Genomic DNA, 17636 nt, shown 5'->3' with positions numbered 1-17636 from the left:
AGACTTGGGAGTGAAAATAAAGGGGAAAAGCAAGGAAAGTTTTAGTAAAAGAGAAGCAGCAGAGTTGCAGAAGAACTAGGTGAGGCAGGGAAGACACAGGATGCTCTCTGTGTAGGGGCGGAGGGCAGATTGGGAGGCAGAGAAGCTGGGATGCTCTCTGTGTAGGGCAGATGGGGAGGCAGAGGAGCTGGGATGCTCTCTGTGTAGGGCAGATGGGGAGGCAGAGGAGCTGGGATGCTCTCTGTGTAGGGCAGATGGGGAGGCAGAGGAGCTGGGATGCTCTCTGTGTAGGGGCAGAGGGCAGATGGGGAGGCAGAGGAGCTGGGATGCTCTCTGTGTAGGGGCAGATGGGGAGGCAGAGAAGCTGGGATGCTCTCTGTGTAGGGCAGATGGGGAGGCAGAGGAGCTGGGATGCTCTCTGTGTAGGGGCAGAGGGCAGATTGGGAGGCAGAGAAGCTGGGATGCTCTCTGTGTAGGGCAGATGGGGAGGCAGAGGAGCTGGGATGCTCTCTGTGTAGGGCAGATGGGGAGGCAGAGGAGCTGGGATGCTCTCTGTGTAGGGGCAGAGGGCAGGCTGGGAGGCAGCGAGCTGCCCTGGGAGCTCAGCTCCGGTGAAGGCCCCTGCCACTCATGGCTCGTGCTCCCGCTCACCAGGCCTCACAAAACTTCTTCGACAGGCTGGGTCGGTCTGTGTTCCTCCGGCGCCGGAACCACCTCTCCACCTTCCTCACCGGCAGGTCGCACTGTTTGGCTAAACTGATCAGCTCACCCTGGAAAACAGGTGAGGCAGCAGGGTTCAGATCCAGGTTTGAAGGTCAGAAGGGGCAACACAGGCATCTTGTCTGACCCACCACAGAGCCCAGCTGGAGGCTCCTGGCAAGCCCAAATCTGTTCAGGCTAAGCCATCTTTCAGAAAGCTGTCTGTTCTTAACGTAAAGACCTCAGATAGTAGAAAATCCTTCCGTTCCCCCCATGAGCAACTGGTTATTAATGCTAAGTGTTAAAACTTTTACATTTTTTATGTGAACTTCTCAAGTTTCAACTTTAAAACTGTTCTCATCTCCACAGGAGTTTGTTGTTGAGTCACTTCCTCACCCTGTCTTCAGGGCCTGAGTCCCTGAATCTGTCACTCCAAGAAACGTTTACTGCAGTTTAAATAATTTTTAAAGTTCCGCACTGAATCTTGTCATGCCTTTCAGCATTCTGATGCAGTGTCAGCCAATAACCTGACTGATGTCATGAGCAGAGGCAACACCATCTTCCTGCTGGATGTTCTCCTGTTGTGGTAAACCTGTTAGGGATAATTTTTCAATAGATTACCCACAAAAATCCTGCTTGCCCTTAGGCTCTCAAGAGTTTGGCATGTGACGCGAAAAACAGTTTGTCATGTTTTATATTCCTTCTGGAAGTGTCACCACGGATAGCCTTGTTTTTTAAGTAAAGCAATAGTTTTTCATAGATTCCATTTACCTTAATGGTATCACGCAGGAATGAATTCCATAATTTGAGCATGTCATACAAAAGTATGTTCATTACCAATTTTAAGATGTGCTTCTTTCCACTCTTAGTGACTTCTGTTCTTGCGGTGGAGACAAATGGAGGCACTGGTTTATACTCTCCAACTGCTCCATAATGTGGAATTCCTCCTCTCGGGAGAGGCAGGAAGCTGGAAGACTGGCGAAGGTGTAACCGGTGAGTGCAGAGAGCAAGGCAGCAGGCAGCTGCACCGTTCCTGCTCCACGTCACACCGTCAGGAGTCTCGTGGTGAGGATACGCTCCGCTATCACGGATTCTCCGGGATAAAAGTGCCGGTTTCAGTGCAATGTGGGTGCAGGGAGAGCTGTGGGGAAAACCTGTTTGCAAAGCTAGGCCTCGAGTTAGATCTCTGAGACCGGAGTAGTTTTACTGAGAAATGCGTGGAATTTGCAGACAGACAGGAAAAAGGAAGGTCAGGGACCACCACAGCGGCAAGTGTTCCTGAGAACGCTTCTTCCCAACTGCTGGGGAGAAAGGCTGGCTGCGCAATCCAGATGAATACCTCCATTTTTATACTTTCAACCTGGTACTGCATGTCCTGGGGCTCCACATGCCCCACTGCAGCATGAAGCATGCCGCAACAGCCTTGCAAGGCAAGAACATGTTTGCCCTTGGACTACCCATTGGGACTGGAACCCCAGGCCCCTGCTCATACGTTCTTGGTAAGGGGTAATAGCTATTGCTTCAAGGCCAAGAAAGCCTGCAAAAAAGAGCTGAAAGAAAATCTGATTCCTTTCCCTACACAGGGGTCACATCCAGGGACTTCACTGACAGGATTAAATCCCAATACTGCCTGACAAGTCACAGTCCTGGCAATGCTTTCTCCCTCGGCAGCAGCCATTATAACTCCGGCTTATCCTGCCAAGTTCTTCAAGATCACTCTTCTTATCTCTCACGGGAAAACTACCCACCATCTGTGTTTGCAGTTTTCTGACGCTCCTTACAACCTGTGATGACAGCCAAGACTTTAGGTGGCTTCCTGAAAGGCCAATCTCAAACCCATGGACTGCACAGCAACAGAATGAGCCACCCCAGAAGTAGGAGCATCAAGCAATCCACGCCTGCTGAGCTGCAAGGACTACCAACACGGGAGTCCGTTCAAAGCAGCTGATGTGACAGGGATTTGCTAATATATGTAAAGAAGCCATTACAGAATCACAGAATGGCTGGGGTTGGAAGGGACCTCTGGTCACCTGGAGGTCATCTGGACCAACCCTCCTGCTCAAATAGAGCTACCTACAGCGGCTCTAGAGCTCTACAGCCCAGGACCACGTCCAGATGGCTTCTGAGTATCCCCAAGGATGGAGACTCCACAACCCCTCTGGGCAATCTGTTCCAGTGCCTGGTCACCCTCACAGTAGGAAAGTGTTTCCTGATGTTCAGACAGAGCCTCCTGTGTTTCAGTTTGTGCCATGTATAAGCAAACGCAAGAGGGAACAGGACTTGTCACTATTTCCTTTGGGAGAAGAGGGTCCTGTCCATAGAGGTTTGGAATTTAAATGTTTAGAATGCCACCTATAGAAAGCTGCTACTCCCACATCTTCAGAAGCAGAACTGATAGCTGATGGCATCTGTGGCTGGCTGGTGTCAGGCGGCCCGTGCAGTAGTGGCTCCTGCTGCTTTGTTGAGCTTCCACATGAGTGGCATTACCAAACTTCAGGATTCCAAATGTGACTGTATTTGGCTAAAGACACAAGGGCTAAATCTAGAGGAAAGCAAAGGAATAAAGGACTCACCTCACCAGGGTTCTTGCAGCACGTGCTGTAGAATGCTTCCAGCACGGGGTTGGGCTGAGCTTTTGGTCTCTGCTTGTCTCTCACACCCAGTTTGCTGCTGAGGGGCAGGGCTATGGCTCTGCGAAAGAAAAGATAAAGGTTCAGCCAAAAATAGAACAGTGATTTCTGATATCGCAGCGCTGTTAAAACGTGATGTAGTACATATCAGCTGCCTCCCACAGTTTGAATGTTGATATTGAGTTGAATGATACTTGACAAGTATCATGTCAAGCAGATAAGACAGATAAAGAAACTGAGAAGAAAAAACCCCAAACTTAACAGCAGAAACAGTGGGACTGGTATTCTACTGTCCTGAGTCCTGTGCTGTAATATCCGAAATCACGTGAGGTTGGAAAATGCTATATCCTGCTTGGTCTACTTCCGATTCCACTGTGCTTGGGTGTCTGGGATTATGGCACGAAGCCTAGGCTCGCGGAGACAACCACGATACCTATCATTGCTCTTTGGCTTGCTTGCAGCTTATGCAGATAACCACACTACTGATAAAGCCTAAATGTTGTTCACTACTCGATCTAGCACGTGGCATCCACTTGAACTAGGCTGAGGATCAAGAGGGAGGCTCTATCAGATGTGGGGTGTTAACGCAGAAGAAATGTCCTGCTGAAACAGGAGGCCACTCTGCCTTTACTGGAGTAACTTACCCCTGTTTCTCCTAATGCAAGTCAAACATCGGTTGTAAAATAAGGACACAGCAACCAGAAACCCAGTCACAAGGAGCGACTTGCTAGCCGCGCATCTTCAGTCTTTCACAGGGAAACAACACAAATAAAAAGATCTGCATAAACAGAAAAAAGTCACCAAGAGGTAACAAAACTGGGCACGGAATTGCTGTGCTCAACAATTCAACTCCTCCACTACAAACGCTCGCCTCCCCCTCGGCAATAGGAAACGGCCTCGTCAATGGTGTGAAGTGAGGGGTCGCGGCGAGGCGTTCCGCACGGACACTGCACGAACAGGAAACTTGGCAAATCAACGTTTAAAAAAAAAAGGCTCAAATTGCTGCATTCTCCTTGAATTTCTGGAGAATTAGTTGTTCCTTATTAATCGCTACCTACGCGTTGCCACTGGCATGCCATTAGTCTCATTCGAAAAAAGAGCAGGCTGTCTGCCCAGGAGCGCTTTTCCGTACTTGTTGCTGAACACTGAAGATGCAAAATCTCTGGAAAACCTTACCTCTGCGTTTTGGAGTAAAAGTTTTTTGCTTAAGGTGGTAGCAGCTGCCCTGAACAGTTATGGGGTTACCAATTATAATCAGTGCTGAGGGTGGTTCCGAGCTCACACATACCACACAGAGGAAGCAAGCGCTGAGACCCAGCCCCGCTGCGCCGGGTCGCTCTTCATGCTGTTCAGGCAGGTCCTCCCATCAGTTATCCCTAACGATTCACACACAGACTGAGATTTCTTTTTTTTTTTTTTCCTTTTTTTTTTTTCACTTCGCAGCAAAAAAGCCGCCGAAGCTATTTCACTGCGCAGGTGTTTAAAAGACGTTCTGCTTAAAAATAATATGAGATATATTTATGAGTGTGATTATATGGTGTGGTTGCCTGCGGTCTCTTCTAGCCCTACAGCCCATACTCTATATGTGCATGTGCTTCGGGACTATTCCAGAGCAAGCATCCTTCTGGAAGGGTCTTCCGGAAGTTTTCTCTTCAAGAACCCATTTCTTAATTTAATTAACAGATATCAAAAGCAATTTTATAAACAGACCACCTACCTAAGGAATGCTTTAACTTTGAGTACATGAAGGTATAAAACACAGAATGGTAACACAATTTTGCTCACTCGTCTAACACCCTGCTTTTGCACAGCCAGCCCTATATATCAGTTGTTCGTCATCTCTGCAAAATTCCTTTGGCGTCGCTGGCTACAGGAACATTCAAAGATGGACCAAGACCACTGAAATAGAGATGTTTCTACCAGGAAAGAAGAGCCAGGGCAGCGTGCTTACTAGCTACTTTCCAACAAGCTTTTGCAATAACTCTGTCTAAGCGTTGATTAGTTTCAGTGAAATTCAGCAGCACCCTGGCATTGCTGCAACCGGCGCATTGCCGGATGGCAGAGGAACATAGCCATCATTGGGAGTTTTGTTTTTTAGCTCTGATTGCTCTTGAATGTTTCAATTACGTCTTAAGACACAATCAAAGGGGTTAACACTGACATTGGACCAGCAGGTGCTGTGCTAAGAACAATGATGCAGTATTTCAGTACCCGTAACTATGTCGAAATTGAGAAAAACATTTACCTTAAGTGCTGCACTAGGTCTTGCTTCTTATATTAAGCGGTTCCTTGAAGTGGGACGGATCCTTCTTTTTTAAAGGTAAGTCATTTGATACAAGCTCCTCTGAAGAGGAAAACGTAATCAAGTTCGGTTGTTGAAGAACCTTATTGCAGCTCCTCATCAGTCCACATCGGGAACTGAAAGGTCTGAAATTTTCCAGACACGTTAAAAGGAAACAGAATGTTTCTGCCAGCTGTCAGGGCAGCTTGCCAACAAGTTTTTTATTGAAAAACTATTTAAATTAGATTGATTGTTTTCTTAATTTTGTTTAATCCCTGTCTTCTCTCTCTTTCCTGCAGGTTTGTTATGGTCACGGCATGAAACCTTACTATAACAGAAACAAACCAGTTGCAGTTGATGAAGACAGGGTGTAATTAACCAGCGCTACAATTACTTTGTTGTTGAGGTTTTGAGTTTAACCATGAATTATGGGGCCAATCCTACTTTTATAAACACCATTGGGAAATCAAGGCCTGAAATTTTTCCTAAGGGACGTTTGCACACGTTGGATATACACTCTGACTCAGTTTGTAGTTAAGTCTGTTTCAAGCACAGCCCTCAGAGAATGATGCTTTTACTGATTTCAACATCTCAGATTCATCATCTCACTTGCAGGGATGGTCTCATCGTGGCAGTTTATCAGCTCTCTGGAAGAGAGAAGGACAAAGTCCGAGGACTAAACTGTGCCACTCTCCCCAGCTGGGTCAGGCAAGACACAGTCAGGGAGATGACTCTGATCTCAAGCCTACTTCTTCATCAGTGACCTTCTCCCACTTCACGCTTTACACGGAAAAGTTCACACTAAGGCGTTTTATTGAGTAATCACCGAAGAACAAACTGTCTTGTGCGAAAGCTGCTGAAGTTGAAACCAAACGGATCAGTCATGAAGGGCCATAAATTGATACTCCCCCATCTTGCAAAAGTGGGCTACGCTCCTTCTGCAGAGGCTTTCAGAGTTAGTGTGAGGTACAAGAAATGATTTAACTTGGGGGTTATTTTTCTCAGACAAATGGTTTAATTTATAAGGGTGCCATTGTGCAAATATCCTCTAGTACTAAGAAATGCAGAACCAGTGACAGCAGCAATCAGAACATCTTTTCTTTGAACCGCACAAGCTCTTTTAGTCTAATGCTTTCCTTCGGCAGAGGGCGATCCCTGTGCTCCTGGAATAGTCTCTACCTTCTCTTGCTTCACATTGAAGTTAAACTGACTGCTCCATTCCATTCAAGATCTCAAGTCACTATAGTGCTACTGTCCGAACGGAGCCAAGTCAGTTCGCCGTTTTCAATTAAATCCTACAACACGTCCCACATCTTTGCACAAACACCTGCCTTTAGGACCTCCCAGGAAACTGCTTTCAAATCCTTCCTCATTATTGATCAACAACAAAAGCCTCTGTGCAAAATCAATATCAGAAAGACACATTTCAAAATTAAATACTTGAAAAGGGTGTCCCCTTCTATCTTTCTTCTGGTTCTGAGTTCAAGTATCTGTTCCTTGAAGATCACCGGCATCCCTCTCTTTTAATGTACAACACACGGCTCACGTGCTGTTGCAACCCTCCTAAGAAGAGACCCCATCTTCCTGACTAAAACCCTCCTCTGGTGCAATTTGGGAACTATTTGGACTCAAATGCACTGACATTGGCTTTCAGTCCCCCAACATGCAAAAATCACTGGTCAAGTCCAAAATCAGATGACAAAATTGGACGTAAATTCTGTTTTTCAACTTTCTGCTTTACTGTGCCTCAGAGCACTTCGGTTTCCACGTTTTCCTAATCGTCCAAGCAAGAAACACTTTGCAATAGAAGCTGTGATCCTTCATAATCACAGCACTTCAAGAATTTGAGTGGAAAAGGGTCTCACACGTTATAGACCTAGAAGAAGAGAAGCTGACATCCCTGCCTGCAGGCATATGTCAAGGGAAAGTCCTGCTAAGGTATACAGGTGCTTAAAATCTGGCTCCAAGTTACGAGTGCAGGACGTTACCTTCTACTCATAAGCACAACCTGGAAACGTCAAAGGAAGGGGAGAGGTTCCCAACTTTTAGGTCCTCTCTTCTGCCAGGTGATCGTCACCTACCTCCCCCAGCCCCTGCTGCAGCACTATGGCAAAGACTAGGAACGCTGCAGGGGTAACACGCTTTCTGCTCTCCGGCACCGAATGCTCCATTTTCCCACCTTCCCCAGAACAAACTGCCTCACGGAAGAGTTGCTTCACGGAGGCGTGAGCTGTTTCTTCTGCCCCAGGGCTGCACCCTCAACCTCCTCAGCTCTCCCAGGCCCCACCCAGCTACTGCATGGCCTCTTCCCACAGCCACCACCTAATCCACAGAATAAACGGTTGTTAAAACGATGTCGCTGCCTCAGGATTTCCCAGGTCAGGCAGCAAGTGCCAAGGAGAGGAAAATCCATGCTCAAGGAAGCGGGGTCTTTCCCAGGTTTAACCTCCAAACCGAGAAGACGGAACCATCAGCAGAGCATGGTGGCCGATGTGGTTGCTGAATGAGGGATTGCAGAAAATCCTCTGGGCTTCTCCTGCCTCTTAGTTTTGACACAGATAAATCCCATACCACATTACAGCATTTCTGAAATCCCGGCACAGGCACCACCAGAAACAGAGAGTGTATCTAGAGAAAAAAAACACTTTGCGCCCTACGCACACTTGCAAGTAATAGGTGAGGGCAGAATAAATCGCCAGAGGCCAAGCTAAAGCCACCAAAACCAACGTGTCCATTAGTTACGTACACCCATGTTGACCCACAGATCAGACGTACAAAGCTACAAAGTCAAGGCCACCTACATCTTTCAGTCCTCAATTCTCAAACTTTGTGCAAATTATTTTAAAGAGGGCTAGCGCCACTGCACGCACGAGGTAACGGAGCAACAGAGGACTGGATTCACGGCTCCCGTTCACCAGGAGAAGCTTTATTCTCCAGGATGAACTGAACATGAAACAGTAATGATTGAAAATAAGAAAATGTCACGCTGAAATAAATGGCCGCAGCGAGTTAGGACAAACAAGAACGCAGCTCAGAACGCCGGCTTGTAATTTGCACAGGTAAGACAGTGGTATGATTATAGGTTTGCCGGACCTGTAAAATGGGCTTGTGATACTATCTTTTTTTTAAGGGTGTGACAAGAAGCTTTTATTTAATGAAGTTTGTGAATCAAAACAGCTTTAAAATTAATGAGTAGGAGCAGGCCTGCGGAAACTCCCCCAGCTGAGGCAGCGCTTGGATGGGAAAGAAAGAAATCTTTTTACCTGGCCATTGGCATCGATATAGAAAAGATATTTAGATTGAGTAGGAACGGTGTGGCAGGAGGAAGGGGAATAAAGGAACAGAGTCACAGAAGCACAGGACTGTTGCTGAAAGGGACCTCTGGAGATCAACCAGCACACCCGGGTCAGCTACAGCAGGCTGTGGAGGGCTGCGTCCCACCGGGTTTCGAGTATTTCCGCAGATGGAGAGTCCATTTCCCCTCTGGGGAGCCTGTTCCGATGTTTGACCACCCTCACAGTAAAAAAGCGTTTTCTTATGTCGATGGAATATCATGTGTTCCCGTTGGTGCCCATTGCCTCTCGTCCTGTCGCTGGGCACCACTGAGAAGAGTTTGGCTCCTTCTTCCTGTTCACGTCCTGTACTGGGGAACGCGTCCCAGCCCAGGCAGGACATGGGGGCTAATCCCCAGCTTCACATCGCAAACGTGTCGAAGTCACCAACTGCCAGTGCCCACCTGAAGCAGTACTGTGTCCAGCCACGTCTTGCAGATCAGCGAGGAAGAAATGTGAGTTACTCGTGTTCTAATGGCTACCTACAGCACCTTGGTTCCCACAGAGGTAACCGAGACGTCATTGTCCCCAGGAAAGTGCAGGATCAACTCCAGGGAATTTATGGAATGCACACTAAGCGTATTGTTTACAAAGAAGAGATCTGGATTCCAACTTTGTATCATCATAAAATGACTATTTAAAGAATCATTCATGCACTCGTGTTTACGTTAAAATATTGGCTTTTTTTTTTTTTAATTAAAAACATTCTCACAGCAGAGCTCTGAATCATGTCAACTCCTATAAACTTTTACAAGCTGTCCTCGTATCACAGAGAATCTGGAGAAGAAACATCTTTCTAGCTACAGAGGTCTGCTTCCGTTTTCTTGTGCAGCCACTTTTCAAAAAAAGATGACAAAAACATTTTAATTGTCTTTTTTCCCCCCTCTTTCTAAACTTCGAACCGCTGTAGATTTGACTGAACTATCTCAAACGATAACCTCTTCAGTCAGCAACTAGGAATAGGGATTTTGCAGTCCAGTGAAGACCACTTTGAAGAGTATTTAAAATCATGAAAGGGAACTTACTCTGCAGCCTCGACAATGGTTGACACTATAAATCTCAGTTATCCACCAGCAAATCCTGTTGTATTGCGCACCACACTGACTATTGACTAAACTGCACGAAGCAGCCTGGCACCAGCTCAGGACTTTTATGAAACTCAGTGAAACCTGCAGGATTTCTAGCTACGCTTTTGCCACAACTCCCACATTTTCTGTGCTGAAGAGTAATATGCAAAACACTCAAACGGCTCTGGCCAGAAAGCAGCAGCTACAAACGTCTCAAGGAAATGACATCCTGGAACCCAGAGCAGCGGTCAGTGACACGCACACGTTCGTGTGGCCATGTGGTGATGATCCCGAGGTCAGATGACTCAGCCCAATCTAATGCATCCTTCCGGGCTCGTCTGTCAGGTGCGATACCCCAGATCGCCATTAACCAAGATAAAGGAGACTTAACTGTATTTGGGTAGTCTAAACATGATTTCCGCTCCGCTTGACCCCGAAACAGCAAGTAATGTGCAACAGGACACAAAACAGTCCGTCTGCCTTCTAAAACACAAGCATAAACCTCATCTAGGGCCTGCCTGGTTTAAGTGTAGGAAGTCTCATTGCTTATAATTAGACCTTAAGCGTTAGGTTTTGTGTTCTACATCCAACACACTTCTTTAGCCACTACCCAGGGCTGGAAAGAAAGCGCTGACAAATGCACCTCAGCAACCTTTACGGCCTGGAGTTTCTGTGGACCTCTTCAGTCATGCATTGGCACAGACACTAAAGCCAGCTTTTGGACCCAAACTGCCAGCATTATCCCTGAAAAACCCCAAAGAGTACTAAATAACTTACCTTTCAAAGGCACATCGAGCGACAACCAAGATTAAAGCAAAAGGGATACTGAGCAGGAGATCACGAGGCTGAGGGTAATGGACGTCTTCGGACTCTTGCATGTCCTCCCAGGTGATTCCTGGGGGCAGCCAGAACTCATGCTGCCACAGCCACTCATTCAGAGCGCGTGCCATCCTGGAAGGAAGAGAGACCAGAATGAAGCGGGGACAGCTTTGCACACAGCAAACCTGTCAGCACAAGCCAGCGCGGCACAGGAAGGATTACACCCTCGCTGAGGTTGCATCTGGCTGTGAAAGCAGAAGAGGTGTGGAACGCATCGGTGCCCAAGGAACTGATAACCCGCTCGCAGATTTTTATCAGGCGCTCAGTGACTGCCGACTCCCGGCACAATCGAAAAAACTGGAAAAAAATGGAGAAAAGTGCCTCAGGATTCAACAGAACGTTGGTGCCGCTCTCAGCAAAACACATCGGAAAGTTTTAAGTTTAATCCTGCAGCTTCTCAGATTCCTAGGTTCCTTTCTACAGAACTGACAGCTTGGTATCATGAGGATGTGGCAAGTCTGCTCCGGGACTGCCTGCCAGCTGTCCTTTTATACGTACATATCCTTAGTTTTCAGTCTTTGATCTATTGTATTTATTTGTTTCTATTTACACATTGCAATTCCACTGTGTGCATGTGTGTATATGTATGCGCTATAATTTATATTATCCTGAGACTCCACCCTAAAAAAAAAAAAAAAGGAAAAAAAATAAATCTATCTTCTGCTTTAAATGATTAAGGGAAGTACTTCCAGGTAAGAATTTTTGTGCTAAGTGGTAAACTGGATTCTTAATGTAATTTTAAAGACCATGCCTGAAGGTGGGATTTACATATATGATCAGAGAATTTAGCAGCATAAAAGACAGCTGAATGGTGTAACAAAGGATTCGCCACGAAAATGCTGTTGCTGGATAATTCTACCTCATACACAAATATGACCTGGACTGCCCTCCAACACAGGCTGCTCGTTCTAGCTGGTAACAACAAATGCCCCAAACTCACGCTTTGAACGGGAGTCAAACAGACTCTGCGCGGTCACGGAAGGAGGAAACGGGCAGTGTGGGAATGAGATGCCAATCGAGATCATCTCAACGGCACACAGGAAACGCCATCTTACCGAACCAGGGCAAAAAGCATATAATTTAAGTGTCTGACCTGAGTATCATAAAGCAATTCACCCAGTGAAGGCCCAAACCCTCCCCTGTTTTCTGCAAGGACAACTGCCTAACAAATCAAAAATGAATCATACGTTTGATTTTGAAGGTATCTTTAATTCAGAAGTAGTTTCTTTGTTAGTTAAACTGAAGATCAGCCTGATTCCAGAATTTTGCAGGGTCTGAGGGTTATCGTCTGAATCATAACGTCTTTTCTTGATTTGGACTTTCTTAGTTATCAGTCTTTTGACCTGACTACAAGAGGGAAGAACAGCACCCTATTTCTTCAAATCTGACTCTCATTCCCCCTGGAGCATGCACAGCCAATGCAGCGTGATGACAAAGCTGATTACAAATATAGGTGTAACTGACACCAAGTGGATGCAAACTTTCTCATCATTTATGATATACATATATCTCACTAAAATATATCTATACTATATAGATATAGACTACTGTATCTCTTACTAAAAACGCATTCTTCTCCTCCTCCCTGCGTTCCCTGATTTCAGCTTCTGATACCAAAACCCACAACGCAAAAACACCTCCCAAAAATCAAGAGCCTGCTATACTGCAGAACTGCAAACAAAAGAAGTGCCAGTAAGGCTAACGTCCAACTTCACTAGCACCAAAAAGAACATCCAGGTCTTTCACCAGCTTCCAATCTGACAACAATCACAGTATTTTCTTTCTGCTGCAGCTTCTGGGACTCTGGAAACTGTGGTTTTGCTCCCACTTCCAGGCTGTTCTCCATTCCTTGTGCGAACTCTCCTTCCAGTGCAATGTCTGGACAAAAATCATTGGCACATAAAACGAAGATAAACAGGGTTTACAGACTGTTCGAATTCTGTTTTAAGAGCCTGACAATCAAGATGCAACAGTTTTTAAATTGCCTGCCAGATCTCGAGTCTCGACAACTCTCTGGGGCCTGGAGTATAACCTAACTTCCCCCATCAAGGCTGTTTTAAGGTGGGAACATCTGCTACCCCCTCTCTGTCCGCTTTTCCTCTGGCAGGGCTGGAGGACCCTTCAGCGCTAGTTCCCTTTCCATCTTGCCTTTGGTGATTCAGCAAAGGCATCTGAAGCCAGGACCAGGGAAGAGTGGTGGCACGGCTCGTTGTGCATTAAAAAGAGAGAAGCTAGCAGAAGCACACAGCCATACATGCTAGAGAAAGCTTTTCAGACTGCTCAATAAACATGCTATTAACCAGTATAGCTCCTTTTGAGAGACACACGTAAGTCCATGGGACAGACTGGCTACTGTGCTGAACCTCAGAGCCCCAGTGAATGATGTTTTCACAGGATCACAGACTGGCCGGGGTTGGCAGGGACCTCTGGAGATCATCTCCTCCAACCCCCGGCCACAGCAGGGTCACCCACAGCAGGTGGCACAGGAACGCGTCCAGGCGGGGTTGGGATGTCTCCAGAGACGGAGACTCCCCCACCTCTCTGGGCAGCCTGTGCCAGGGCTCTGCCACCCTCACAGCAAAGAAGTTCCTCCTCGTGTTGAGATGGAACTTCCCATGGTCAAGTTTGTGCCCGTTACCCCTTGTCCTGTCACTGGGCACCACTGAGAAGAGCCTGGCCCCATCCTCCTGACACCCCCCCTTTCAGTATTTATAAGCGTTGATAAGATACCCCCTTAGTCGTCTTTTTTCCAGACTGGAGAGACCCAAATCCCTCAGCCTTTCCTCATCAGAGAGGTGTTCCAGTGCCCTCAGCATCTTGGCAGCCCTTTGCTGTCCCCTCTCCAGCAGTTCCCTGTCCTTCTGGAACCGGGGAGCCCAGAACTGGACCCAGCGCTCCAGGTGCGGCCTCCCCAGGGCAGAGCAGAGGGGGAGGATGACCTCCCTCCACCTGCTGCCCACGCTCTTCTTGATGCCCCCCAGGATGCCATTCACCTTTTCAGGAGGTCCCTGAGTCTGCTGTAGATCATGTGAACACAGGTTTCTGCACAAAACTCTACAGTTATAGAGCAGAAAGTGTCTATGTAGAAGCAAATTCTGTGAGTATGGGCTTAGCCTACAATGAATTCAACACACTGTCACTAGGAAGCATGGTGACAGTGTTCCGAAACAGCTTGTGCGCTTCAGAGAGGTGCTGGATACCAGCTTAGAAAAGTCAGATAACCTAAGCAAGCGAGGTGTCTGAACTACAAAGACCTTTACAAGGCATGAAAGACACCAACCTCAAAAGTGTTGGTAAACTTTCTTAGCTGATAAAAATCTCAGCTCTTGTCAGGAAAAGCATTAGGACATCAGGAATACCTAAGAGAACTATAGAGAGAAATTACACCTCCTCCCTGCCTCAGCTCTTCAGAAAACATTTCTTCAGCACTGCAGGGTTATCCCACAGCGCAGAGACAGCAGGCACGCTAGGGAAAGCTGCCGTAATAGCTTGCTTTGCAATTACACAACCAAGGATGCTCCCTCCAGAACTCCTGTGTGTCTGGCAGCCACACAAAAAGATGCAACACACGCTTATTGACAGCAGCTGAACTCTGCTGAGGGCACTCTGCGGGGATTATATAAAATAAGTCTTCCAATTTGCTTTGGGGGAATACTCTTAGATTCAAAGCGCTAAGGAAGTAGACAGCCATTATCTAATCTACTCCCATGCGCAAACTATATATAGTACAGGATCACCGTCCTGGGAGATTTCTTTATCTCTGCGGCTATCTTTACACATCGCAAAAATATAGAAAAGGGTACAGTATGAAGCAACATATTTATCTTTTGCAATTTACACTGGCCAAGTTCCCAACTCGAAGCAGCTGGAAAGCTAAAATGCCATTTGAGCACCCACAGAAAAGCGTTAAGTGGGTCCATTTCTTTCTTAAAAGTTCTTTATGCCTCATAGAGCACAGAATGGTAGAATCATAGAATCTTCATGGTTGGAAAGGACCTTTGAGATCATCGAGTCCAACCATACACACACAAAAAAACCCCTCCAATCTGTGCCACTAGAGCATGCCCTGAAGTGCCAAATCTGGACGTTTCTTAAACACCTCTAGGGACGGTGACTCAACCCCCTCCCTGGGCAGGCTGTTCAGTGCCTGACCACTCTGTCAGCAAAGTCATTCTTCCTGATATCTAATCTAAACCTCCCCAGCCGCAGCTTCAGACCATTTCCTCTGGTCCTGTCATTATTCACCTGGGAGAAGAGCCCAACACCCACCTCTCTGCACCCTCCTTCCAGGGAGTTGTAGAGGGCAAGGAGGTCTCCCCTCAGCCTCCTCTTCTCCAAGCTGAACATGCCCAGCTCCCTCAGCCTCTCCTCACATGCCCTGGTCTCCAGACCCCTCCCCAGCCTGGGCGCTCTCCTCTGGACACGCTCCAGCACCTCAATGTCCCTCTTGTCCAGAGGGGCCCAGAACTGAACACAGCGCTCGAGGTGAGGCCTCACCAGTGCCGAGCACAGAGGCACCAGCACTTCCCTGCTGCTGCTGGCCACGCTATTCCTGATACAAGCCGGGATGCTGTTGGCCTTCTTGGCCCCCTGGGCACACTGCTGGCTCATGTTAAGCTGGCCGTCCACCAGCACCCCCAGGTCCTGTTCTGCCGGGCAGCTTTCCAGCCACTCTGCCCCAAGCCTGTAGCGTTGCTTGGGGTTGTTGTGACCGAAATGCAGGACCCGGCACTTGGCCTTATTAAACCTCACACAGTTGGCCTTGGCCCATGGATCCAGCCTGTCCAGGTCCCTCTGTAGAGCCTTCCTACCCTCCAGCAGATCAACACTCCCACCTAGTTTGGTGTCATCTGCAAACTTGCTGAGGGTGCACTCAGTCCCCTCATCCAGATCATCGATAAAGATATTAAACAAAACTGGCCCCAAAACTGAGCCCTGAGGGACACCACTGGTGACCGGCTGCCAAGAGGATTTCACCCCATTAATCACAACTCTCTGGGCACGGCCAGCCAGCCAGTTTTTGACCCAGCGAAGAGTACACTTGTCTATGCCATGATTCGCCAGCTTCTCCAGGAGAATGCTGTGGGGGACAGTGTCAAAGGCCTTACCAAAGTCCAGACAGACAACATCCGCAGCCTTCCCCGCATCCAGAAGGCGGGTCACGTGGTCACAGAAAGAGATCAGGTTGGTTAAGCAGGACCTCCCTTTCCTAGAGCCATGCTGGCTGGCCCTGAGCCCTTGGCTGCCCTGCACTTGCTGTGAGAGCTCACTCAAGATGACCCTCTCCATGATCTTTCCTGGTACCGACGTCAGGCTGACAGGCCTGTAGTTCCCGGGATCCTCCTTCCAACCCTTCTTGTAGATGGGCGTCACATTTGCCACCCTCCAGTCATCTGGTACCTCCCCTGTTGACCGAGATTGTTGATAAATGATGGAGAGAGGCTTGGTGAGCTCTCCTGCCAGCTCCCTGAGTGCTCTTGGGTGAATCCCACCCGGCCCCATAGACTTATGTGCATCTAGGTGCAGAAGCAGATCACTGACTACTTCCTCCTGGATTATGGGTGGGTTGTTCTGCTCTCCATCCCTATCTTCCAGCCCAGGAGGCTGAACACCCTGGGGACAGCTGGTCTGATTACTAGCAAAATAGTAAACGTTGGAAGAACAGCAATAAGTTTGCCACAGAAAATACATGTAAGGATGAAATCAAGAATAAAGAAGTATCACAGCTATGCCATGGGGACAAGGAGGACGAGGCTTTGGCACTTACCAAGCCTATACCGTGACAAGATCAGGCACTCAATATACAATCCAACAAAGCTCCTTTCAGTTGACACAGCCAGAAGGTCTCGAAGCAACTGGGCTCTGTGCAGCCCCGCAGCCCTGTCCACTGTATTTGCTTTGTTAAATCTTGCCTTTCCTGATTTATTTTTTTTTAACCTTGGTGGCTTTATCTGAATCCTGAGTTACAAAGGTCTCTGCTGCCGGGCTGTGCTGAGCTGCTCCAAGGAAAGCCAAAATTGCTGTGCTGGCGGGCAGGAATGCAGGTGTGGTATCTGCAGGCTGCAGCAGAGAGCAGCACTGTGGGGTCCCGCAACCCCAAGCCGGAGAGCAGGAACGCAACTATACTAAAATCCCTTAGGGACATATTTACATACAGTTTCACTTTCAAAGCAGAACTGTTTGAGAAGCAGCACAGCATCTAGCTAGAAAGGTTAAGCCTTGTCTCACAGGTAAAACGGCCAAGGAGGTTTACCCAGGAAACGTTAACTGTCGCTTACATTTTCAAAGAGTTATTCTGCTGCTTCACTTGCATAATCTATTCCCAAGCTAAACATTAATATACAGGTACATGAATACTCATGTAAATTTACATATTGTATATAGGAGATAAGGGCGGAGGAGAAACAGAGAGAGAGAAAAGACTTACGGGTCTTTGTAAAGAACCGGGTAATTACCCTCTCACTCTGAAGAAGACCAAGGGCAGGCACCTGCCCTGCAGTTCACAGCTGCCGCGTCACGCCAGACACCACCGCATTAGCCACTGCTCACGGCTTGTCCTGGTGAGCTAATGCAAAGATCCATAATAAAAGAAGAGATTACAGTGGGGTTCTCAATTTGCTTTTAAAACACAACTGTTTTTCTTGTTCTATTTCTTGGTATATTTTTCTTTAAAAACAAGCTTACACTGGAGGTTTTAGTTTGGACTAAGCAATACTCCTTTGCGCAAGCCTCCTCCCCTGCCTCACTC

At 47.5% G+C, this 17636-nt stretch overlaps 1 protein-coding gene across 3 annotated transcripts in view; it reads right to left on the bottom strand.

The window, feature by feature from the left end:
* The window catches only part of CERS4 (ceramide synthase 4), a 46056-nt gene that overhangs the window by 14641 nt on the left and 13779 nt on the right, over positions 1–17636 (bottom strand). For all 3 annotated transcript variants that reach the window (XM_054182209.1, XM_054182207.1, XM_054182208.1), the window contains exons 3-5: positions 10787–10960; positions 3273–3390; positions 652–770 (exon numbers count right to left, since the gene is read on the bottom strand). In XM_054182209.1, the coding sequence (XP_054038184.1) occupies positions 652–770; positions 3273–3390; positions 10787–10960 (411 nt within the window). The remainder of the gene's footprint in view (positions 1–651; positions 771–3272; positions 3391–10786; positions 10961–17636) is intronic.

Source organism: Rissa tridactyla, chromosome 22 (genome assembly GCF_028500815.1).
Source record: "Rissa tridactyla isolate bRisTri1 chromosome 22, bRisTri1.patW.cur.20221130, whole genome shotgun sequence".
NCBI classification, from domain to species: domain Eukaryota; kingdom Metazoa; phylum Chordata; class Aves; order Charadriiformes; family Laridae; genus Rissa; species Rissa tridactyla.
Note: the sequence above shows the minus strand (reverse complement) of the source record. Positions and strands in the feature narration are given on the sequence as shown.